Below are 25,342 nucleotides of genomic sequence, written 5' to 3' on the forward strand. Positions count from 1 at the left end.
GCTCCAAAGTGTAAGCAGCTGGGGTCGTGTAACTTAAAACCTAGGAGAGGGAAGCCTTCAGGGGGGCTGGCTCTACGAGCACGGCGGTGCGGCCCCAGTGCTCCGGCGGAGAGGCAGGCGCGCGCGCACGCACCGCGGCGACTAACCTGGGTGCAGCCCGACAGGTCCAGGTAGATGAGCTTCAGGGGAGAGAAACAAAGCAGATAACAGCATGCATGCTGCGCGCCAAGTCGCTTACAAGGCCAGGCAGCGCGGGCTTCTCTGGCCAGAACAGCATCAGAGGCAGAGGATGGCAAAACGCGGCTCTCACTTGAGTGAGGCCATTCGAATCCCATTCAGTACGCACACACCGAGTTTATTTAAATAGAGCTTTCCCCGTGTACTTTTGAATTATAGGGCAAATGCAAGTTAGAGAAGACAAGCACTCACCTGGGGAACAACGGAGGCCCAGCACGGAGCGGGCATTTCGGCAACCCCGCCCACGGCCGCGGTAATGTGCGCTCGAAAAACATGAAGCACAGGGGGGGGCGGGAACGGACAGCGGGAGGGGGGTCGGGAAGGCTTTCTCCGATGGCGGTCGGCCGCGTATAAAGTGCGACTACTGTCCGCCTCTACTGAGTGTATATAGCCCCAGTAAACGAATAGCTCAGCTGTCTGCCAGAAGCCCTGGGTCTAGGCACCTGAAAGCACAGCAACACTGCCGCCTCTGTCCTATGCATTAAAAACCCTGATTAGACGTGTTGTTGCTCTCGACTAGTTGGTGTATAGGCAGCCACACTGACAAGTATGTGCACTACGCTGCTGAGAAGTGTCGGTTCACATCTGTCCCACCAAACATATGGCAGCTCAGGCGAGACTTCCTTGAACTGCCCCACCAAGCTCATGGCGCCCTTCTTTGGAAGTGCTGGGTGTACTTTCATTATATGTATAGAAGGGCAGCTGAGAAGTGCTTGATTTACTACTTTGAACATACATCAGCAGACCCCTCTGAGAACAGCTAGGGCTGCCTTATCAGGTGTGTAGCAGGGCATCCGAGAAGTGCGTGCACTTCCACTTTAAACATACAATAGCTGGAGGTGCCTTATCAAAGTATCTGCGGCGTAACGGGGCAGGTTAGGAGTGCCTTTATTAATACTTTAAACACACAGCAGCAGTCCCGATGAGTAGTGGGGCTGCCTTATAAAAGGACTTGAAGTGTGGCAGGACAGCTAAGAAGTGCAAGCACTACCACTTTAAACCAGCAGTGGCAGGCAGGCCCTCTGAGGAGTGCTCATGCTGCTTTATCAAAGAACCTGAGATGTAGGCGGATAGGTGAGTAGTGTCTGTATATCACTTTAAGGATACAACAGCAGTCCCACAGTGCAGTGCTGAGACTGTCTTGTCAGATGCATAGGATAACTGCTGAGAAGTGTTTGAACCACCACTTTGAACATACTGCAGGAGTCCGACGAGAAGCGCTTGGATCTGAGGTGTAGCATAATAGGTGAGAAGTGCCTGTATCACCACAGTAAGTGTACAACAGCCGTCCCGGTGAGAAATGCTGCGACTGTCTTAGCGGATGTATAGCATAACTGTTGAGAAGTGCTTGCACTACCCTTTAAACGCACAGCAGTAGCCCCGCTGACACGTGCTGAGACTACCTAAACGGATGTATAGCAAGTATTATGACTGCTGAGAAGTGCTTGCACCACCCCTTTAAACGTATAGCAGCAGTCCCGCAGAGTAGTGCTGGTGCCGTCAGGTGTGTTTTGCGGCACTGGTGTTTCATTGAGCCCTGCTGCCCCGTGGATGCTGTGCCCTTACGGCTACGGTGGCATAGGTAGTGTTGCACCATTAGAAGAAGCACAGCTGCCCCGCGCAGCGGCGTCGCTCTGCAGCGTCCTACGTAAAATCAAGGATTATCGCTGCACGGGGCCTGGCGGTACCAGCCGGTGTGAGGAACTGGGCGTGCGGCTGAGGCGTGGTGCTTTATGTACAGCGTGTTCCATACCGCCCCCCCGTCTCTGACGTGCTCTGTGTGTACTGTGTGATTAGTTCCTGCACGGATCGCCCCACCTGTGAAGCGGTTCCCGTCCCTTGGCTCATGCGGGCACTTACAACAATGACGCTTCCTACGCGCGGGATGTCCGAGGAGTGACCTTGGCCCGGCTTACTGCTCGAGCAATCCTAGAGCCGAGGGAGGGCGTGACCCTTTTATTCATCCCAGTAAAGTCACCGGCAGAGGTCGACGGCCCGCCCTGCACTTCAAGGCGACGGCGCTTTAAATCGAGGCACCGACAGACTCCAAGTGCTGCACTTCAGTGGAGTTTTAAAGACTCGGTGCTCTTGCCGTTAGAAATACCTGTCAGGGTGCAGCTCTAGTATTCACGACTGACGACTGGTGGTGCTGCAGGGCTCTCCCGCCTCTGATGCCGCCGGGCTCCCTCAGCTCACGGGAGCCCGGCAGAGCGCCCGCCATGGTTGTTCTCCTGTCTCCCGGGCTGCTGGGGGGCGGGACTTCCGGCCGGCCGTGCAGGGATTGGCCGGCCGGAAGAAACAGCAAAAAAACGCCCAGCAGTGGAGTTTTAAAGACTCGGTGCTCTTGCCGTTAGAAATACCTGTCAGGGTGCAGCTCTAGTATTCACGACTGATGACTGGTGGTGCTGCAGGGCTCTCCCGCCTCTGATGCCGCCGGGCTCCCTCAGCTCACGGGAGCCCGGCAGAGCGCCCGCCATGGTTGTTCTCCTATCTCCCGGGCTGCGGGGGGCGGGACTTCCGGCCGGCCGCGCAGAGATTGGCCGGCCGGAAGAAACAGCAAAAAATCGCCCAGCTGGAGCACGGAAGAAAACACGAAAACGGGTCCGCGTTGACGGACAGATCCACCTCCCATGCCCCTCCTGGGGGCATACGGAGAGCGGGAGGGGAATTTACTCACCTCTCAATGCATTCAATAGGCATATACGGGAGGGGGGACGGCGGGAGGAGGGACACGGAGGAAGGCAGGACAGCAGCAAGCACGGCCCGGCCGGACCAGATTCGGGGCCGTTCCCGGCTTTTGGCTGACGTAGCATGACGTAGCCAAAAGCCAAAAATTCTCGGGAACGCCCCCGAATCTGGTCCGGCCATGACGGACGCCTCTCTGTTCCAATGGCTAGCCTCCATTTATGGAGCTAGCCAATGAAACAGAGGGGCGTATTCAAGGCACCCATACTGGAAACTACAGATTTCTCTGGGGGCGGAGCTAAAAGCTCCGTTCCCCAGTCGAAACCTAAAAAAGGAGTATGGCAGTTCAGTTATTACAGTGTCTTTGGAGTATTGCTAGGAGGAACCACAGTATATTTACTTATTACTCAAAATTACCCAATCCTACCCCAATTTAGGAGTTGGATTCATTCTGATCATGGAAAGTAAGCAAAAACATACCTGAAAATGGATGCCCCCGCCTCGAGAGGATATTCTTACTTAGAAAGACTGAATAGTTGGTCTTCTTTTCCATCCTATACTAAAGTAGAGACACTTCATACTCTTTTTATTACTAACTTCTTTGTCAGTGATTCCATTGCACATACATTATAGTATTTTAATGGTTATTTTCTGCTTAGCTTCAGGTCTCTGATTGACACTTTGGCAGAGACCTGGCATGCTATGTGTGAAATTTAAAACCTACCTTGAACATCCGGGCAGATAAAGTCAGGGGGTCAGCATCACTTCCCGCACTGGCTGGCATGGACTTCGAGTTCTTGATTAGCTTCATTTCCTCAGATTGGGATACTTGAGGCGATAAGAGGAACCCTGCAGGACAGCAATATTTCACATGATCTGTTACCAAATCTACCGGTACCTTTTATATCTCTCTTACTCCACAGTACTCTTTCTCCATAGGCTACAAAAAAAAATTCACATCAATCAAAATGTAAACAGTGGGGCTTCGCTGTGCTGTAAACAACAAATGTTAATGGTACCCACCTACAGGAGCCTCGTTTTGTCAATTTTCTCTGAAAGGTATAAAGTAGTACAACAAGGTTATAAAAAAAGCCTGTAAAGAGCAAGCTTAATTCATTTAGCTATCTTATTCGTGTAGTACATAAGATGGATGAGATAACCTTATTGAGTAATGGAAAAGGTTTGTAGACACGGATAGGCAAGTATGTCCCACCATACCTATGTTTATAAGGTGTGAATCCTCCTTACCATGGAGGGCAAACTATCCGGGTGAAAAGTCACAAGGCTGTAGAACTGCTTTAGAACTACAATTCTGATGTTAATTAGGATTTGCCATCAATGCGTTCTGTTTTCTTTTTGAGTAGGTTTGGGAAATCACTGACACATTACATGTAACAGCGGCAGGGAAGTACAAAACGTGGCTACATAAAATTCAACTTTTCCCCTGATGTGATCCCCTGATTTGATTGTATTGACCTTTCCATGTGAAATCAGGCCACAATTATCGGGGCGGGTTAGGGGGGTGGTAATATATATTCACACACTGTTTTATTGTACTTTAGTACAATCGATTTGAATTATTTGCCACTGACTACCTTCTAGATTAACTGGAATAAACCAAATGAATAGGAAAACACTGTCAATTATACTCTATGATACTTTTCTTACAAATATATTTTATGAAACAAGGGAACTATAACTTATACAGTCACAGTATGCAATATTACAAAGCCCCCCCCCACACTTTGATGGCTATTTCTATTGTTATATTGTATCGTTGTATTCTATTTATAATGTTATACTAGTATTGAATAAAGTATTACCTATTATATAACAGTCTCACTTTCACGTTTCAGTCAGTCAGCATCCGAGTTTAGTAATCTTTACATGAAATTAAAAAATAGAAGTCCGAGAAAAGGGTGTCCTGAGACTAGATACAGTACAATTCTGAAATATTTCCATTCTGCAGAGCTGTACATTGTCTACTAGGGGTTGAGCTAGTGTTCTTCATTTACCCAGTTCAAACACCTTGAGGTGCCATTGACATATGCTTCTTGAATACTTCTTACACCCTTTCCCCGAGTCCCTAAGGAGCATCGGCCCACATGCATCAAGGGTTTTTGGAGTCGCAAACGGTGCGATTCCTTAAAATCGGCCGTTTGCGATTCCAAAATCCCTTTTTGGAATGCATCATACATTTTCAGGAATCGCAACATTTTTGCGATTTCTAAAAATGCGATTGCTTTTAAGAAATCGCACATTTGCGATTTCTTAAAAGCAATGCATGATTAGTTTTAAAATTGCGAATTCGCAATTAGGGTGTCAAATTTACCGAGTGGTTGAACCACTCGGTAAATTTGCAAAAAGTGTTAAAAACGCAGCAAATGCATTTTTTAAACATTCATGTTACGGACACACATGTCCTTAGGACATGTGTGTGCAACATGATGCGAAAACAACATTTCATGGGTGCAGGGGGGTTCATTTGAACCACCCTTGAAATGCAATCAGGATTTGCGATTTTCAAAGTGCGAATTCGCAATTCCCATTGATCCCTATGGGCCTTTTGGCCCATAGGATCAATGTGAATTGCGAATTTGCACTTTGAAAATCGCATAATATTTGCGATTTGGTAGAAATTGCGATTTCTACCGAATCGCAAATAATTTGCGAAAATATACATGCATCCCGTTTTGCGAATTCTAAAATGCGAATCGCTATTTTTCGCACTTTAGAACTCGCAAAATCCCGGGATGATGCATGTGGGCCTAAGAAACTCAATGCTTCCACTACTCCTGCAAGAAGGGTATTCAATAAAAAATAAACTACTGTTTAATTGTGGTGCTTTTTTCAAGATCACATGTATTTTTTCATGACTGATGAGACAGTTTTAATAATACTGACTTTTGCCAGGGGTGAGATGTGCTAGTAAATGGTGCTAAGAAATGAATTCCTTGATAAAGTCCTTACATTTCATGAAACACATGATGGCAAAGGAAATATGTGAGCTGTGATATAATTACTGAATTTGGAGCTAAGTATTACATGATAAACAATGCTTGCCATAAAAAGAAATATCAAATAAAAGATTTAAATATAGAAAATACTAAATAGGAGGCACTCTATTCATTTTTCTAGAAAAAATATGTTTGTGTTATTGTCCTTAAATTTGAGCTCAGGTTCTGAAAAACGTTTTTGCAAACAATGCACCTATTTAATCCAATCCTAAATGACAATAAGCACATAATATTCGTTTAGTACGGCTTAATCAATCCATGAAACACTCATATAAATAAATGTACATATTTGGGAACGTTCAACAGGCAATACTTTCTTTTTGAGTCCAAAATAGTTTGAGAGAACTTTCCACATCTCCAGCAGATTCCAGTTCACATGAAATGATACAGTCCCTTTAGAGTGCGTTCTCAGCCAACACGTGTTTCACTGCTCCCATGCAGATTTATCAAGGCTTAGGAGGCCAAAAGGTAAAATTGTATATGGGCCGTGTATAAAAAACAAGAGGAAACTCTGCCAGAAGTGTATCATGGGCTTCACTCAACTCTTACAGTCATCAAGCCTTATGATGATATTTAATTTTAAATTGTTAATTCACTGTTATCAAAAACACATAAGCACCTAAATCTATGCAGACCAGCTGGAAGTTTAGATAGTTTGCCCTGACACACTATGTTCAGTTAGGAATTACAGGGTGAAACCGATGACTGTTTGAAGTACAATTGACTTTTTGGACTCTGATGGATTTCACTACCTAGTGCAGGTGCAATAGCTGCCTATCTCTTGTAGATAAACTAGGCTGAGCATTTGTGAGATCATAAAACCCAAGGCGTGTGTACCTGGTGGTATTAAACACAAAAGAGGAAGATGACATATTGCTATCGACAAGCCCTAAAGTCGCACAGAACAAAAAGTACACTTACCTTGCCAAAATGGTGTGTTTCTCACATCAGATATAAGCACTGTGTGCAGCCAGATGAAAAGATGCCAGAATGTTGTTCCAGTCAGAATGTAGTTTGGTCATTATTTTTTCTAAAATGTAGCCCATTCAAAGGCTTCTGCAACAAAACTAATACATAGCTCGCCCTTGGTTGTTGCTAGGCACACTGAGTTTCTTAGCTCTCTAGCAGTGTGAAAGATGACAAGAACAATGCTGCTAGCATCACAATGGGGCAGTGACTAAAGTATCACAAAGCCTTCTGTTTTGAAGTTTTTGCATTTTGCCTGGATTTGACTCTTGGAGAGTGGTTCGTGTTGTTAGCTTATTCAAGATACATATGTGATAGTCAAAATCATATTTCAAACTCATTTTGCTTTCTCGTGAGGAGCAGCCAGAATGGATTGTTCAGGTCTTTGAATAATTACACGGTCGTGTGCCAGCGTTTAAATACAGGAATAGGGTACTTTTGGGACAGTCTATAATTTTTGATTTACACTGGCTCTGCATATACTGTTACATCTCTCTGTAATACATCATGCTTTACATATTGTTGTATCATTATGCCTAACAAGCGACTTTTGGGACGCTGACCATAAATAATCCAAGAAATAGGGCCTAATACAGATAGGTGAGCACGAATAAGGAGAAGAGCACATGCTGATTAGAGGTGGGAATGGTTGGTGGAGTAGATTGTGAAATTGTGCATTTGTAGAGACTTTAAACAAGAGGGTGCTGATTATGATCAAGTTTTGCTTACAGAGTGCCATAAATCTGGTGAATCGGATGATTGCAATACTTTGTAACTGGAGGTAAAAGTAGGCGAGAATCTATAGATTAGAGTGTTTTAAGATACTCGGTGTAATCGTAACTCTCTGTGATTGAAGGTGACAGTAGATGACAGAAGACACTTAGTAGTGATGGAGTAAAAGACAGTATGCGTACTAAAGTGGCAGGGTGGCAATGTTTGTCCTTTCACTTACAGAAAGATCTGCCCCATGATCCCAATGTCCCCAGAGGGATGTGCTATTTGAAGGACATATAAGGACCTGGTTAGAGTATCGAGGACCCTGGTTCTATTTGTGAGGTATAGCCAATTCTTGTAGAGAAATGAAAAGAAATCCCGATTTTGATGTGGACATAAAACAATGGTTTGCATCAGTCCATGATAAAGTGTTTTTTTTAATTTTTTATAGAAGTGTATTTAGCTTATGTTGTTTGTGAATGTAAAGTGAATTAAACTAATGTAAGACAAGTGTGGTGTGTGGGAGTTCCATTGATCTCAATAAATGAAATGTTATTTATGAGCATGAACAGAGAAATATGCCTTTCAAACATATTAATAATAACAATTTTGATTCCACATGAGAAATTAGTACTATTCCAGATGAATGTGTGAAGGGAGAGTGGTGGTGAGGGACGGGGGCGTGGCTAGCCAGCCATCATGGCGGGTGGGAATCCCTAACGCTCCGCTGAGTATCCCCCGTTTATCCTGAAAAACTGCAGTAATTGTACAGCATCAGGCTTAAAATACAGCCGCATACAGCCCACAAGCCAGCGCAGTTACTTGCCTACTGAATCTGAGCTGCGACCCCCTGTGGGAAGTGGTCGTGGCGTACTCCTGGGCCCTGGCCGCTGCGCTGCCTCTCTGCTGTTGTGGGCGCGAAGGGTGCGAACAAGCTCAGTGACTGGGCCGCAGCAATTACGGTAGAACCTCGCTGCCAAAAGTTTCTGTCTGGGCCCTGTAGTAAATGTCCTCTCCACTGTTCTTCACTGGATAGACTGTACTATGATATCTGTGACATCATAGAATGCCTGGGTGTCCCTCTGGCTCACAGTGCCTCTCTCTAACTTACTGTGGCAGTTGGTCATCTCAGGCTGAGCTGCTAACAGCTGGCTCCTGGTGGGGTTTTACTTCTGAACTTAATAACTTGGAAAGAACTTACAATAAAGAATCTTACCTACACAGAGGACTGTGCATCTTTCATTTACCACAACTTGGCGACGTTTTAAAGAGGATGAACCTACGTGTGAACTAAGGAAGCTTCTACAAGAAAAGGAACTAAAGACATTTTGGAATTATACTTAAGCAGAAAGGTAACGTCCGGCTGACCCCACCAGTGTCCTGTTTCATCTTGGACAGCCTGCACCTGGGTGTTCGTTTGTGAAAGAGCCAACTGCTTTGATGGGACTTATTGTCATCTTGCTGTCATCTGGATTGTCTCCAGCAACAAAAGCGTCTGAAACTCATCTGGCCTGATCACCCTTTTGTGCTTCTTCGACTTTTGAGCTTTGACAGTTCGCAGTATGGCCATGGTTGGGTATCCCAAGAGCATGTGATGTGCCTACTTTCTTGGATTTCCCCATTTTTAAACTGCATGAAGCATTGAGGTACCAAAAGTCTAGGAACCTAAGACATTAAGGAATATTCAATATATATTAACCCAAAGGAACCCCTCAGCTAGCCTGCAACCTGGGTGTTTGGCTTTCTTCACTTAAGACGCTGTTTATTAAGACGCTGATGTTCATTTTCTAAACTGTTTGCGTAATGGTCCTACCTCAAGTCTGGTGATTATATTGTCTACCAGCGTCTTTAACTTTCCAATGGACTCTCCCTACCTGTGTTTCTGGAAAGCACCAAACAGCTTCGCAGCTCCTGTTATTTTGGCATCACCATTGTGACATTGTTTGGCTATTCCAGTCCTAAACTTGCTAAATTGATTAGCGGCGTGTAAAAGCTTCGCAGTTTCGGCGTCCTTGGTTGATTTTCCTTTTCTTATCTCATTTAACGCTGTTGACGGTTGGCCGACGGTTGGTCTGCAGCGATCTTCTATGTTCCTCTGCTACTGTCCGAATGATGACGTCTCTGGAATGTTCGTGGGAGTTAGCGACGATCTTCATCTCCTGATTCTTTCCTCTGGTGATGTTTCCCTACGAAGACACGTCAAGCGCATCATCACACTGTCTTTGCCTGGTAAACACTTTGCTTTGGACGTCTTCGCCGTGAACCATCCGGCGGAGGCATAACAGCGTGCCGCCATTTTGGGATTGGCTTTTAGATCGTTTTTGGTTAGCTGCCGTTTAAAGCTTACTATTCACACGCTTTGCCAACCACGTTTTTTGGACGTTCTGCCAACCACGTTGTTTCCTCACTACAACGGTCTGGGCGACAGGTTAAACTTGACCAGTATCGGTTCGACAATGTGCACAAAAACAACGGAGATTTTGACTTTCCTAGTGGACTGTCTAATAGTCTGTCTGGCATTTCGTTTTTATGGGGATATTCAGCGACGACAGCGGAGAGTTGCGCACGGAGAACCCGGGTGAGAGATCGCTCACCGGAGCTTATCTTTTCTGTTATCTACTCTTGTACTTCATTTCTCGCTGCATGTTTTGTGTTAGTCAACACCTTGCTGTATGTTTGGACTGTGCTGATGCATTGGTTCGTATTGGACTGAGTTTATTTCTGTGTGCAATGCCTATTTTCATTTCGTTTTGTGTGTAAGGCGTGGGGGCACCCTTTGAGTGAAAGTCTGAGAGGAGCTTTATTTTCATTGTTTTCACATTGCCTGCTTTCATTTTGTTTGTGAGTTAGGCGTGTGTGCACTCAGTGTTTGTTGCTGACACTTGTGAGAGCGGTTAGTGTAACAGTACTCTGAATTTGTCTTTAGATGAGGTGTTGTTTTAAGGGTCAGTACTCTTAAGTCATTGTTGTCCTGTTGTACCCTATTTAGGGCAGGTTGTCTGCTTGTGGGCAGTCAATGCCCATGTTTGTGTCCTAGGGTCATGTAGAACCTTATGGTGTACCCTTTCTAGGGGATGTTGTTCTTTTGAGTTTCAAGGGCGAGTATCCTAATTTGTACTCTTATTGGGTGAGGTTGTGTATTTGTGGGTAGTCAATGCCCCATTTCAGTTTCCAGGTTTACTATCCTGCGGTGTTCCCTACTTAGGGGAGGTGGTGTATTTGTGGGTAGTCAGTGCCTCATTTCAGTTCCCAGGTTTACTATCCTGCGGTGGACCCTCCTTAGGGGAGGTAGTGTATTTGTGGGTAGTCAATGCCCCATTTCAGTTCCCTGGTTTACTATCCTGCGGTGTACCCTACTTAGGGGAGGTGGTGTATTTGTGGGTAGTCAGTGCCCCATTTCTGTTCCCAGGTTTACTATCCTGCCGTGTACCCTCCTTAGGGGAGGTGGTGTATTTATGGGTAGTTAATGCCCCATTCCAGTTCCCAGGTTTACTATCCTGCGGTGTACCCTACTTAGGGGTAGTTGTTTTTTTTGTGGGTAGTCAATGCCCCGTTTCTGTTCCCAGGTTGACTATCCTGTGGTGTACCCTACTTAGGGGAGGTTGTGATTTTAAAGGGTTAGTACCCTGTGTTGTTCTCTATTTTTGTTGGAGATTGTTAAACATCGTTTCTTTTTGACACTCTGCTTCTGTCAAAGTCTACCTGCCTGAGATTCGTGGCCAAAGGTTTCATGTCGGTGGGACTTTGTGAGGAGTTTTATCATATTTTTCTCTGTCAGCATGTTTTTGTCTTGGGATCTTGTAAAGGGTCTGTGTCTACGGTCGCCTTTGTTTTTCAGGGTGTTTACCCTCTAGTGTACCCATTTGTGAGCGTGACCACCTTTCTTTGCTACTTTGGTTCTCTTTCATCTAAACCATGCTTTTACCCTAAGGGAAGGGGAAGTGGCATATAGTAGCATTTTTTTTTTTTTTGTTCTTTTAAAATTTTGCATGTTTTTATATTTCTGCTCATGCTAATGATATCTTATGCAATACTTGTGGCTTTTATGCTATTTTGCCGTTTGTTTCTCTTTTCTGTTCTTACTCCATAAGGGAAGAGGATGTGTAGTAAATGTCCTCTCCACTGTTCTTCTCTGGATAGACTGTACTATGATATCTGTGACATCATAGAATGCATGGGTGTCCCTCTGGCTCACAGTGCCTCTCTCTAACTTACTGTGGCAGTTGGTCATCTCAGGCTGAGCTGCTAACAGCTGGCTCCTGGTGGGGTTTTACTTCTGAACTTAATAACTTGGAAAGAACTTACAATAAAGAATCTTACCTACACAGAGGACTGTGCATCTTTCATTTACCACAGGCCCTCATTGCATCTGCTGGCTGAGGATCGGTGAGAGGGGTGCTGGTGGCGGGACACCTGCAGACCCTGCGGAGCAGTTGTCGTCGAACAGTGGGGGTCAACGGACACTGAAGGAGCCTGAAGTCTGCGCGCTCCTGATGTCAGGGAGGCACAGACACGGAGCGCTGAGAGCCGAGGCACGTCTGTAAGGAAGGGTCCTTGTTCCCGGATCTGGATGGCAGCAGCAGCAAGACAAATAGCTGGTAAGAGGCCCCCCATGAGGCTGTAACATTCGCGAGGCCTGCCAGCGCTTAGCCAGTGAGGAGTGGCGTCCTGCCAGGAGTGGGGCCCTGCTTAGGCACCGGAGATGCACCTGGCCGACCCCGCGAGGAGGAGATCGGGCGTTGCTGGACTGTGGCGGCCGTGACCATTGAGGCTCTTCCACTGCTGTGGGAAGCGGGGGCGATCGTGGTGGGCCTGCAGCAGTACTACTTAACTGTGGTGGGGCTCCGGGGGTCGATCGGGCCTAGGCCCCCCTCCCCTCAAACGCGGCATGGAGTAGTAGCGGGAAGCTGCTTAGGCCTACATTGGTCCTGATTCATCGTGGTGATTGCTGCCAGAACTGGGGAGAGGCCTGGTTGTGCTGGGGGGGGGCTCCTGGGGCCGTTTGGGCCTAGTTCCTCCCCTGTCCTACGCTGCTCCTGACTCCACCAGGGAAACTGCGTTTTGAGCCCGGGTGAGACTGGTTGTGGTGAGGGGGCTCCGGGGGCCGCTCAGGCATAGTCCTTCCCTGCCCTACGCTGCTCCTGACTCCACCTGGGAAACTGCGGCTTGAGCCCGGGCAAGACTGGTTGCGCTGGGGGGGGGTTCCGGGGGCCGTTCGGGCCTAGCTCCCTCCTGGCAGGACCACCCTGATTGGGTCTGGTGGGGAGGTGACAGAACTACAACTGCCTGGTGGGGACCCTCGCCCATACACCGAGTGCCTCACAGACGCTTGCTTCACTCATCTGGGTGACCCCTTAAATGGGGCTTACTTAAGAGGAGCGAACCTGCACTGCCCTGTCTCTACCATAGGGGCTGACCTCTGGAGCTGGGGGGAGTCTGGTGGGGGTAGCAGAGGTGCCGGGGCCAATTCGGGCCTAGTTCCTTCTCTCTAAGGACTTGCCTGCTTCCAACATCAGCCCAGGTGCACCAAGCAATAATTACAAAAACTCAGCGACCAGATATATAATTTGTATACTACACAAATATTGTTCCAGATTTTTTCTTTTATTCCAATTTTCTTATTGCTTCAAAAAAGTAGTCACAGAGGAAGGAACTATGCGCCGGTCCAAGATGTCCGCGTAAGCTCTCGGCTCTGACGTGGCCGTCCTCCAGCCCTAACATCCTGTTACTTATCCTGCCCTTCAAGCCACTATATTGAAGGCGGAGTGTGAAAGGCACACTCAGCACCCACTCCGACCTTCCTAGGATGTCGGGAGCCGGAGATACGGGCTCTGGAGTCTGCGGCCTGCGCTGTGCCTAGAGCCGGGGACCAGCTTGGACCTGCGCCCGCCCTGGAATGCATAAACAACGGGAATCTGGACCGGAAGTCGCCGGTTGGGTCCGTTTACCGGGAGTCGAGATGGCGGTCGGGCGCGGGAGCAGGTAAGAGGTGGAGGGGGCGGGCAGTGGTGCTTGAGAAGGAACCCTCCCTCACGCTGTCTCCCTGCGGCGACCGGGAGGAAAAGAGAGATTCCTGGAAGCTACAATTGAGGTGCGGGCCTGTCAGGCATAGCTGGAGCCGACAATAACTGAGTCCCAAAGGGGACCGGGGGTGAGCGGGGGACCGCGCTTGATCCCCCCCGCCCCCCCTCCACAAGACAGTGGGGAAATGAATGCTATGGGGCCATAGATACCTGCCGGTGTGGACTGAAACAGGCGCGGTGGGAACTAAGGAGCAAGAGGGGCCTTGTTACTGGTGGAGATGCCCCCGGTGGGTATACTGGAATCGTGAAGGGCCACAGTGGTAATTCTTAACCCAGAAGGAGGCGGCTCAGAGAAGGTCGCAGAATCAGCTCTGATCCTTGCTGCTGAGGGGGTCCAGGAGGTGCGGGCCCCCTCCCCCCTGGCTAGGTCTCCTGCTGCGAGAGAGGCCCCATGCGTGGGAAGTCATCGAGGTTCAACAGGGATGACGATCCCATGCAGGGTCAGACGGACGGGAGAGACCAAGTATGTCGGAATTTCGCATTGATGTAGTTGAGCGCCCTGTGCCCCCCCGGCGAGAATCGTACAGATTATTCCCAGTTGTCAGACAGCCAAGCAGAGGGCCCCCGTGTGAAAACTGACTGGTGCATTCGGGGACACATTCCTGGGGGTAGTAATACCGGTGCACGCTGTGAGCCGATCCACTAATGGCAACCAAACCGGACACGAGAACCATTCATCCAGGACATCTAAAGGAATAAGGCAAGTCCAGACCAATAACCTGGATCGGTACACGCTGCCCAAAAGCTCTCCAACAGATTCAAGACACACCATTGTGACGGGAGGTGATTCCTCGGGCCCCGCGACGGAGCTGACGCTGCTCAATGTTATGGCGGCTTTAGATGGAGTCAAATCCTCCCTAGGACAAAAAATGGAGTCGCTGGACACTGTTTCCATAGAAGTAAATTTCATACTCGCGGACCTCACCAAAGTTAACGAAAAGGTCAAATCACTATATATAAAGACGACCAGCCTGACAGAAGATGTGGCGCAACTTCAGCAGGAAGTGCGCGAAGTCAAATCTTCCCATGAAATGACTGAACGTAAGTTGGACGAATATGAAGGAAGAGCCCAGCGCAATAATATCCGCATCTTAGGTGTGCCCAAAAAATCTGAAGGCCCGGCCCCGGACTTGTTTGTTGAAGACCTTATTCTAACTCATCTCAAGCCCAAGGGGATTGGTAAATTCTTCACCATCGAGAGCGCGCACAGGATCCCAGGAGGGAGACCGAAGCCCGGTGTGCCCCGCGTCCTATGATTGCTAGGGTCCTGAACTTCAGAGACAGAGACGCTATCCTACAGGCTGCCCGGTCGGGAGCCCCCCATGATATGAGAACGCCACCCTCTCCTTCTTTCCTGACTTCACGCAATTGGTGCAGAAGCAACGCCGGAACTTCCTGGCAGTCAAGAACAAACGTAGGGACAAGGGGATACAGTATGCTATGATGTTCCCGGCGCGTCTGAGGGTGGAGATTGAGGAAAGAGCATGGCTTTGTTTCGATAACCCTGAAATTGCGTCTGACTGGATTAACAGCCGTCCTCCCGGTGGCTCTGGGTCTCGGGACCCAGGTGGTGAGCAGGCAATGCAGTAACAAGACTCAGATCAGGCGCCTATGTTCATGGACTAAACGTACATTGTCAGGTACTGGGGAATGGGTCTTGTGTTAGGATATCTACCTATCCCCGGGGTGAACGAGACTGTAACACGAAATATGAGCTTCAAGGGACAACCTTATGTAGCTTGACACAGGTTGGGGGTGGTGACGGAACGCCGGCCTCCCTCCTCTTTACTACCTTTAGTTATATTGTACTTCTAGTATGTAGGGCGACAGGCACTCTGCCAGTTGGGGATGGCCAAGCGCCATGAGCAGGGGTGCAGGGAGGGAGGGGGGTAGGGGCTGTATTATTATTTTTTTTTTTAAACTTTATTGTACAGTTCAATAAAATTACAAGCACGGGCCAACAACCGCAGGGGCCGGCCGCAACACAAGAATAAGACCCACTATATTATCAAATGACAGCTCTTCAGCCGACAACCCTGAGGTCAGGCAGCGAATCAGGATAAACATTGTATTGAACTCACAACACGTTACAGGATAAGACGAAGGTTTCATTTTATGTTTAACCCCCCCCCCAACCTAATAAGCAGGAAAAAGAAACAGACATATCTGGTGCCATACATTCAAACACTATGATAAAGTGAGCAGGTCCAAAAATAGGATAATCACAGATCTATTTAAAGGGAACGACCGAGACGCCTGCGCTAGCAAGCACAAAACAGGATGTACGACAAAGCAATCTATAACCCAACGCAGTCGCCCGCACAGAGATCCCGTCCACCCATTGACGCCAGGATAGAAAAAGAAGTACGGTTACCAGATACTGGAATACATACGGAATCAGGATAATACCCCAACGTTATGAAAGGAGAGCGAAAGGAAAGCGTGAGATAAAGAAACCCTAAAAACTAAACTAACTAACAAAACTATAGACCCATCCCCCCACCCTGCACCCCTGCATGTGGCTTTGGCCTAACCCCAACTAGCAGCGTGCCTGTCGCCCCGATTAACTAAACTACAAAAAGTAAAAGAAGAATGGAGGAGGAGAATGTCATACAAACTCCCGGTCACCTTTCCCCCGCCTGAAACGAACAACCCCTGTCATAAGACCACAGAGTACTCAAAAATATTATAGACAGAGCCAGACAGGGGAGAGGTTAAACACTGCCCAACCTCCCACAAGCATTACGTTAGCGAATCCCTTGTCCTCTAAAGCCCCGAAATCAGACCCAGACCAACAGTCTCATCCTTGACCCCTCCGATCTTTCATGCGGACTCTGTCCGGTTACACCATCACCGCCCCAGGAGAGTCCAAGTTCGTAGGAAGTTCAATTAAGATTAATATGAGACCAGTCGAACACAGTGAGACTCTGCAAGCATCCGCCACCGGTAAGATCTCCCTTACCGAAATGCAGTCCAGATATCCTTTACTCCGTAGTTGTAAGAAACCCACAAGGGCGGGAAGGGACGGTATTGACTTTCGGTTTTTGCTAGTCGTAGTCTCAAGAAGTGAAGAACCAGGTAGCTCCACAATAATCGGCTGCGATGGTGAATGCAGCGATACCCCCAGAGAAACAATTCCGCAAGTATTCTGCAAACAGGTCAATGGGGTCAAAACTTTATCGCGCACGGGGTCTCCATCCTCCTTTACTATGGGCATCATGGGAGAATCAGTTAGTTGAAAGTCATACAATAGAACAGAGCCCAGACTCGGTCACCCAGTTTCGATGTCACCAGCGATCATTTTATGGACAACGGTCTCCAGATGCAATTGAAGTGCCCTGATGGCGGCCATTACGGTCTTCAAGGACGGCTCACAGTTCGTCCGATCCGCCTCCACTCACTCGGTTCCAAGCATGGGCGGGTTCCTCAGAGAGCCGGGTCTCTCCGGGAGAAGAGGCAAGAGCGGAGTGGACGGCTACGGAGGGTGCATTATCGGTCAGCAGTACGCCACCGCGATCGAGGGCCCCGGCCCAGCAGACCCGGCAGGTGGCGACCGCGTCGACGGGGACAGGGACAGGGACTCTCTCCCACAGCCACAGACAAAGCCTATCACCACTCCTTCAGTATAAAACCGACCAGACGCTCACCACCAAAAACAGGTCAGGATAACTTCCACTGCAAGAGACCGGACCCTGTCTGAGTCCCACGGCCGATGTTATTTAATTGCAACCCGGCTGGGCAAGTACTCGAGGCTGTATTAGGCCGTGATCTTAAACACGACACAACTCCGTCAATCTGGGCGATAAAATTCTCGGGACCGCACCGTTAGATTCAGCAACAGTTCATCCACACGGGGGTCGGGCGTAAAATCAGGATATCTGGCAGGATCATCAAGCAGCAGACGGAGGTCGGCGGAGCCGGGAGCCTATGCGGCCATCTTTGTTGCTGCGTAGCTCCTCCTCCCCGGTAGGGGCTGTATTGACTTTTGTTTTTGAATTTGTATTGTTGGACTGTTTGTTTACTTCGACACTTTTGAAAAGCAGAGCAGAGCTGGAAGGTCTTCGACGGAGGTGAAATGTTGAATGAAAGGGAAAGATAAGGGGTTAGAGTGCTCAGTTGGAATGTGAATGGGCTGGGGACAAACTAAAGCGGGGCATGGTCAACCAATTCTTTAGAAGGCATGCCCCAGACGTGATCCTTTTGCAGGAAACGCATCTGATTGGGAACAAATGTATGGCTTTGCATACGGGAGGATACAGACTGGTGGCACTTGCGGGATTCACCACAGGGTCTAGGGGAGTCGGTATACTGATCACAAACATGTTTTCCTTCACGATAAAGAACACATGGACAGATAAACGGGGGAGGTATGTAGGGGTCTCGGGCCTTTGTGAAGGGAAGGTTGCCACATTTGTTTTAATATATGTCCCCCCAGGCCTACAGACTGAAACATTTAAGGATCTCGGGCAGTTTTCCTCACTCTGCCGCTAGGTATTCTGGTGTTGGGGGAGATTTCAATTCTGTCATGTCCGGGGACCTGGATCGACATCCCCCACGGGTGATTAGGCCAGTTCTGAATGGGCTCCCTGAATTTGTAGACACATTGGGTCTGGTGGATAGCTAGAGGATCCATAACCCTGATAGAGCATAGTTTACGCATGTGTCAGGGGCACACCACTGTTTGTCTAGATTAGACTATATCAGTGGCGGCTGGTGACATTTGAAAGTGGTGGGGCGTAAAAATTGGGGGATGAGTGTTGCATTGTGAGGGAGCCAGACTGACTTAAGGCGGGTTTGCAGTGGGGTTGAAGAACTTCCCTGTGAGAAAATGTTGAAAAAAGGAGTGGTAAATGGAGTATTTTAAAGCAAATTTGAGCAAGCAAGAAAATCTATTGTGAACATGAAGTCTTGAAATATTAAAATAAGAAAAGAATTGCAAAGAACAAAATGGCATAAAAGTCTACAGAGTCGACTTTATCACCTTTAAACCTGCAGGCACGTAACCTCGCCTTCAATGCGAAAACCAGTGTCTGCATATGTTTTTTTTTAAACTGCATTATACACTTTCAGCACTGTAGCCAGCTCCTCCGATAATCTTATTTTAAGAAAAAATGATCTAACTGTCAGGCGAATTCAAGTGATAATATTTTGGGGAAAATCCAGTAAATCAACCAAAGAAAGAGAAATGAATGTATTGCACAAAGGTTCCGTAGTTATTAATATGGTATGCAGTCAAGCCACTCCATTAAGATAAAAAAGATTACCATTACTTATACATTGTTCAAACTAGGTTCATAAAAGACAATAAAAAGAAGCACATCTCATTTACTAACGCGCACACTTATTTACCTAAATAAATCATCATGATGGTTTCTCATTGTGGGCAATGAAATGCCGGTTCTAAAATTCTATAATTACCGGCGAGCAGCAGTCATGAATCATTTGGGGAGATAAGTGTGCGTCTGATACAAGTGGAAGCTGCAAACGTACACAGAGAGCAACAGAGGTGTGCCCACTCTAGTGCTACCGAGATCCGACCTCGAGATAAACAAAACCGACTCCATCCAAAAGAGAAAACAACATTTAACTGGCACATTGTAATATCACACGTCTTCCTGGTTTTCAGACTAAGCACGCAGGCTGGATTTATTTTTTAATCTATGTACAAGTGACAAATTAACAGTCACGGCCAGCATGACGGGTAGGGTGGAAATGGGGTCATCGTGGGACCATGGGGGGGAGGCGGGAGGGGTTTAATTAAAGAAAATAAAACTTGCCGTCTCGGCCTGCATTACGGGGCAAAGAAATACGCTCAGATATTCGAGGACGGATTATTTATTTTTCAAGTTTGAATATCTGAGGAGAGAGAGTATGTTCGTATACATTTCTGGTAGTACCAGCAGTGGGGATACTAAAGTTACAGACTGCAGGCCAGGTGCTTGGTGGAATTTGTGTAGGCTTGCTTAATGCTACCTTTCCTTTCAGTCACTGTAAAAACGTGAACTTCACTTACTAGTATGAAACCTCTCTCGGAGTGTACTCGATAGATGACGTCTTCCCACCGACGCAGATTACAGCAAGCACCAGGCGGTCCATCCGTAGTAGGCACAAGACAGTCACGACGACGCACGAGTCACATGGTCCACTCTCCTTACCTTCGTGCTAATTATACTTTCACTATCACTAGTTGTTGTGTGGGAGCACTTGTGCGCCACGCGCGGTGACATCACTGCAGTTTACTGAGTTTAGGGAAATGGCCAATCACAAACGACATGGCTGATTATAGCCATATGTGATTGGCCATACTGTGCTGCCCTCAGCCAACACCCACGCGCGGTCCCATCCTGCTGCAGCAGCCAATCCTGGCGTAGCGCTATCAGCACCACTGCGCCAGGATTGGCCTACGAGCAAGAGACTATCTGCCCTAAATGAGCCCGGGGCCCCGGGTCCTGCTATGTGTGTGTGTGCTAGAGAGAGGGGAGGGGGAGGGACGGGCTACACTGTGCGCATGCGCGGGAAAGTCAAAATATTGAAGACTCCGGGTTTTAGCTTGCGCAGTCACTGCCTGCTGCTTGTCTGTGCGCTGCCTGCCTGCCACTCTTTCTGCTGCAGCCCCGCCCCCCACGGCCCACTACCTTATGGATGCCCGATTCAGTCATCAGTCGGGCTGGTACCGGAACGGTCGCGCGCAGTGCTCGGGTGCCTGACAGTTGCGCATTTATTTTAAAATAAGTTAAGATTGATTGGCAGTGCAGGTGCGGTCGTCCATGGCATGGGATAGTGGGGCAACGCCCCAACGCCCCCAATGGACGCACCGCCACTGGACTATATCCTAATCCCGGCGGCAAAGACCCATACTATTCAAGAGGTACGCCACCTGGGGCGGGGAATCTCAGATCACTCTCCCGTGTGGCTTCAATTGGAGTGGGGCTATGTGAATGTTGGTAGGGAAGCCCCAAACAACTCGCAGATGCCTAGTCAAAGTCACAGATCATTACTTCCAAGAAAACAAGGACTCAGTGAGTTCCTCCCAGACATTATAGGAGGCTTACAAAACGGTGGTCTGGGGAGAGACGCTATCCCTAATAGCCGAAAAAAAGGGAGCGGCAGGCTGATCTCGAAAGAGCAGAAGGGGACATTGTAAAAGCAGAGGCAGATTTGGCTCTAGCGGTTGTCCCAGAGGGCCTTCATCTCCTGAGACTGAAGCAAGATGATTTTCACAGTATTGCTAGGGTTAGAGCTGTGGCGCAGAGCATAGAGGTGCAGTGCAGAGTATATGAACTTGGGGACAAAGCAGGAAGGCTGATAGCGTGGCTAGATAAACGGGAGTGGGCGTCTCGGGTGGTGCCTGAAATAGAGGGGCTAGACTCCGTTCCTATAACAGACCCACAGGCCATAGCGGACGCATTTGTCGCCCACTATCGCACAGTCTATACTGCGGTTGTCAAGTTCCCGGAAGAAGAAAATAAGGAATTGTTAAGAGATATAAGACTCCCTACCCTCTCTGATGAAAACAGGGAGTACCTGGATTCCCCTATTACTGATGATGAAGTGGCGCAGGCTATCCGGGGAGTGGACTCAGGGAAAGCTACAGGACCCAATGGTATCCCAGTTGAATTGTATAAACTAAACTCCAATAAACTGGCCCCCTATTTCCGGTCCATGTTACTAGAGAGTAGGGAGACGGGACTGCTGCCTTACGACCAACGAGTGGCAAATATTGTGGTCATATACAAGGACGGTAAGCCCAGAACTAGCTGTGCCTCTTATCGGCCGATATCACTGTTAAATGTAGAGCCCAAGGTCCTTGCTAAACTATTGGCAACGCGTTTGATCAAGGTAATCACCACTTTGATACACCCAGACCAATCAGGCTTTATGCCACATCGCAATACAGCCCTTAACCTATGTCGGCTGCAGGGAGTGTTGAGTAGAGCGTCCACTATATTGGAATCAGCAGTTATAGTTTCATTAGACGCCACTATGGCGGCGTTTGATATGGTTGAGTGGCCCTCTTTATTTGCGGTCTTAGACAAGTTAGGATTTAGGCAGGAATATAGTGGTTGGATTTGACTCCTGTACTCCGGCCCGATGACCCAGGTGGTGGTTAATAATCGTAAGTCCCCGGATTTTCAACTCAGTAGAGGTACCCAGCAAGAGTGCCTCGTGTCTCAGCTCCTGTACGCATTAGCAGTGGGGCCACTGGCGGCTTGGATCTGGCATAAACGATCCATCCGCGGATTGCGGTGGTCGTCGGAATGGGAGGACAAGGTATCACTGTAAGCGGACGACGTCCTGCTGTATCTCACAAACCGTAGAGGTTCATTAATCTGCCTCCTTGATGTGCTGGTAATATTTGGAAGGTACTCAGGATTTACTGTGAACTGGCTCAAATCAGTGGTATTTGTTCTACAGGGTGAGCCATCTGTAATACCGAGTGATTGCCCGATTCAAATTGTGTAGAAAGGATTCCGCTATCTCGGAATCTATGTGACCCTAGACTCGAAACTCCGTCATGCCCGAATCTGGATCCACCACTGAAAAGACTCAAGAGCGACGTTGCGCACTGGAGATCTCTTCCTCTGTCCATGTTAGGCAGAGCTGTCCTATTCAAAATGATGGCGCTCCCACGTTTTCTATATGCACATCAGAATGCAATGGATCCGGTTCCCGTGTCCTATTTCAAAGAAATCGAGAGTCTCCAGAGACAGCTCTTATGGGAGGGCAGACCATGCATTGCATTCTCCAAATTTACCTTAAACTGGTATGATGGGGGAATTAGACTGCCGGATTTAAAAAAGGACTACTGGGAGTCGCAGTTAACAGCGATCAACCACAGGGTCTATGGGCGACCAGATGACCCTGGTTATGCCATGGACAGATGGCTGCTCCCAGGGGGGGACTACAATAGAGTGCTATATGCCAAGCCCCGTAGATACCCGCTGACTGGACCAACCGCACATGTCGTACACGTATGGGGCCCTGCAACCAAACACCTGCAATGGGAGAATAAACTCACTCTTGCCACACCACTATGGAGCTCGTAGACACTAGGTAACCTCTGGAAATCCAAGGGGGTCGATAAATGGAATCTTATTGGAATCTCCAGAATTAAAGACATTTGGGGAGAGGGTACGATACAGCTGTTTCCGATATTACAAGCACAATATAAATTGTCAGACACTGAGAGCTACCGGTACCTTCAGATCCGACATGCATTACTTACTCATGTGCCCATTGGCACGTCACTTCCGGAAGTCTCCCCCCTGGAGGATAGAGTTCTCGATGGACATCTTCCAGAAAAAAACATAACCCTAATATATAGGAAATTGATTAACAACATGGAGAATCCGTTATCGATCCTGAGAGGGAAATGGACCGGAGACGGTCTAGAACTAGACGATGAAGACTGGCAGGAGGCGGTTTCCTTCCCACGAGTGGTCACAATCCAGGCCAGGCTGAGGTTAGTGCAGCTTAAAATATTGCACAGGGTCTATGTCACAGGCCCGGGCCTGGTCCGCATAGGACGGGCGGAAGTGCAGATGGGGATGTGGGAACTAGGAACGTTCATGCACATATTGTGGAACTGTCAACAGATAGAACTGTACTGGACAGACATTCATCACATACTGCAATTGGTATTGGGGGTAGACATTCAGCTGGAAGCTCAAAGATGCATATTAAATGCCTGGGAGCCTTCAGATCTTAATGTACACACGCAGTGGGCTACACTTGCATAAATGATCGCAAAACGTTACATCGCACAGCTGTGGGGAGCCAATCAACCGCCTCAGGTGGGAAGGTGGAAGCAAGATCTGGACTGGTGTATGTACAGAGAAAAATCAGTCTTCCTAGCGAGGGGATGCCCTGGGAAGTGGATCAAGGTATAGGGAGCGTGGAACCGGTATAGAGGGGACATCTGCCTTCCTTCAAGCCGTCATGTGGACTCGGACACTCTTGATACCCCTTAAAGTGTCTCATGTATTATTTGTGATTTATCTTGAATAATGTGAATTGTCTCTGTGATATATGAAACAGCCTGCTTGCATTTAATATGCTGTTATTTGGTCGGAATGTTTAATAAATTACTTGTGAAAAATAATGCGGCGAGCATGAGATTGTTCCACGAACAGTCAATCCCGGAGTTAAGTATTACTCAGGATTGTTATTCCTTATACAAGGGACATGATATCAGTGATTTAGATATGCCTCCAAGGCAAGAACAAACACTTAGTTCCGCAAGCCTACTTATATTCCCCCAAATGGCTCACATAAAAACCATCTCATTAGTTCAACTACCGTATGCAGGACACCCCACCTATTCCAGTTCCAATGTAAGCTGTATATCCTAAAGCAAATGTCGACAGCCGGTATTAGGATGTCAACGACACTCCAAAAGCCAGGTATCACGACAGAAAGAATGGGGACTTGCCTGCTTCCGTCCAGCCAGGCGGTGGCCACAGATTTGACAAGCCTAGGGTGTACCTACTTCATCGCGCTGCCGGCTGCAGCGGGTGGCTGCCTGACCTCTATAGGTACCCTCAGAAGCAGGGTGCACCTCTGCGGTGCCAGGAGGCGTGGAGGGAGGACTGCACAGTCCACGGACGTCAGACTCCGTTACCCCACTCCATATGCGGAGCGCCCAGCAGATTGTCGTGGGCCGCCTACACTCTAACGTGCACCAAGACGTCCCCTCACGGGGCCAATCTGAGGGAATAGTCACAACCTCTGGACCCGGGTGGGGGTGAGTCCCCCAGATATTGCTGCCAAACTAGAGTCAGTCCTGGCGGCAGTTGAAAAGATTGGAAATACGCTGGAGCTGACCCGCACCTCCCTGGAGAGCAGGATGGACATAATTACCTTATACTTCACACTCCTCCGAGCCGACCAGCATATGCTCTCGGACAGGGTCCAAGATACGGAGACGGCACTGGCTGACCTTCAGCCCCGTTCTCGCAACTATGCATCCACACTGCAGGATCTGTTGGACCGCATGGGCACCCTCGAGGAGAAGGTGGACGACGCAGAGGGGAGGTCGCATCTAAACAATGTTGAGGTGGTTGGACTACCGAAGGGGGCAGAGGTCTTCATCAAAACCTGGATTAGAGAATTGCTGCCTACAGGGTCACTTTCCCCACAATTTGTAGTGGAGAAGGAGTATATAGTGCAGGCCCACAAACCCCCTCCGTGGGCTTGCTCCCGTCCGTAAGGTACAAAATGTCACAGTCTCCCTCTTCCCTGACTACACTGCTCATGTACAGAGGAGGCGAGCCACCTTTGGCGCAGTCAAGAAACAACTTCGGGACTTGGGCCTCCAATACTCTCTCCTCTTTCACGCCCACCTTCATATAATCAGGAATGGTAACACCCGGTATTTTGATTCCCCCTCAGAAGCTTGGGACTGGCTCGAAGAAAATGGTTTGGCAACGGCACCAAAACCAGCAGAAGATTTTCAATCACACAAACGACCCCGCCGTGTCAGGCGTAGAAGAAAAGGCAGAGACGAGCGCTCACTTGCAACAGCCCCAAATGCTGATCAGATCAGGTTGGAACGACAAGAGGCTGTGCAGACGGTGGCGGCCCTTCAGTCCACTAGGTCACCCTCACCCGCCAGTTCCACTAGATCCTTGCCAAAGTCCG

At 48.3% G+C, this 25,342-nt stretch overlaps 1 protein-coding gene across 1 annotated transcript in view; it reads right to left on the minus strand.

Annotated features, from left to right (window-relative positions):
- The window catches only part of TRIM13 (tripartite motif containing 13), a 286,751-nt gene that overhangs the window by 178,518 nt on the left and 82,891 nt on the right, over window positions 1–25,342 (minus strand). Inside the window, exon 2 of the mRNA XM_086934954.1 lies at window positions 3,647–3,771. Within this exon, the coding sequence (XP_086791080.1) occupies window positions 3,647–3,733 (87 nt within the window). The 5' untranslated portion in view covers window positions 3,734–3,771. The remainder of the gene's footprint in view (window positions 1–3,646; window positions 3,772–25,342) is intronic.

Source organism: Lissotriton vulgaris, chromosome 8, assembly GCF_964263255.1.
Source record: "Lissotriton vulgaris chromosome 8, aLisVul1.2, whole genome shotgun sequence".
NCBI lineage: Eukaryota > Metazoa > Chordata > Amphibia > Caudata > Salamandridae > Lissotriton > Lissotriton vulgaris.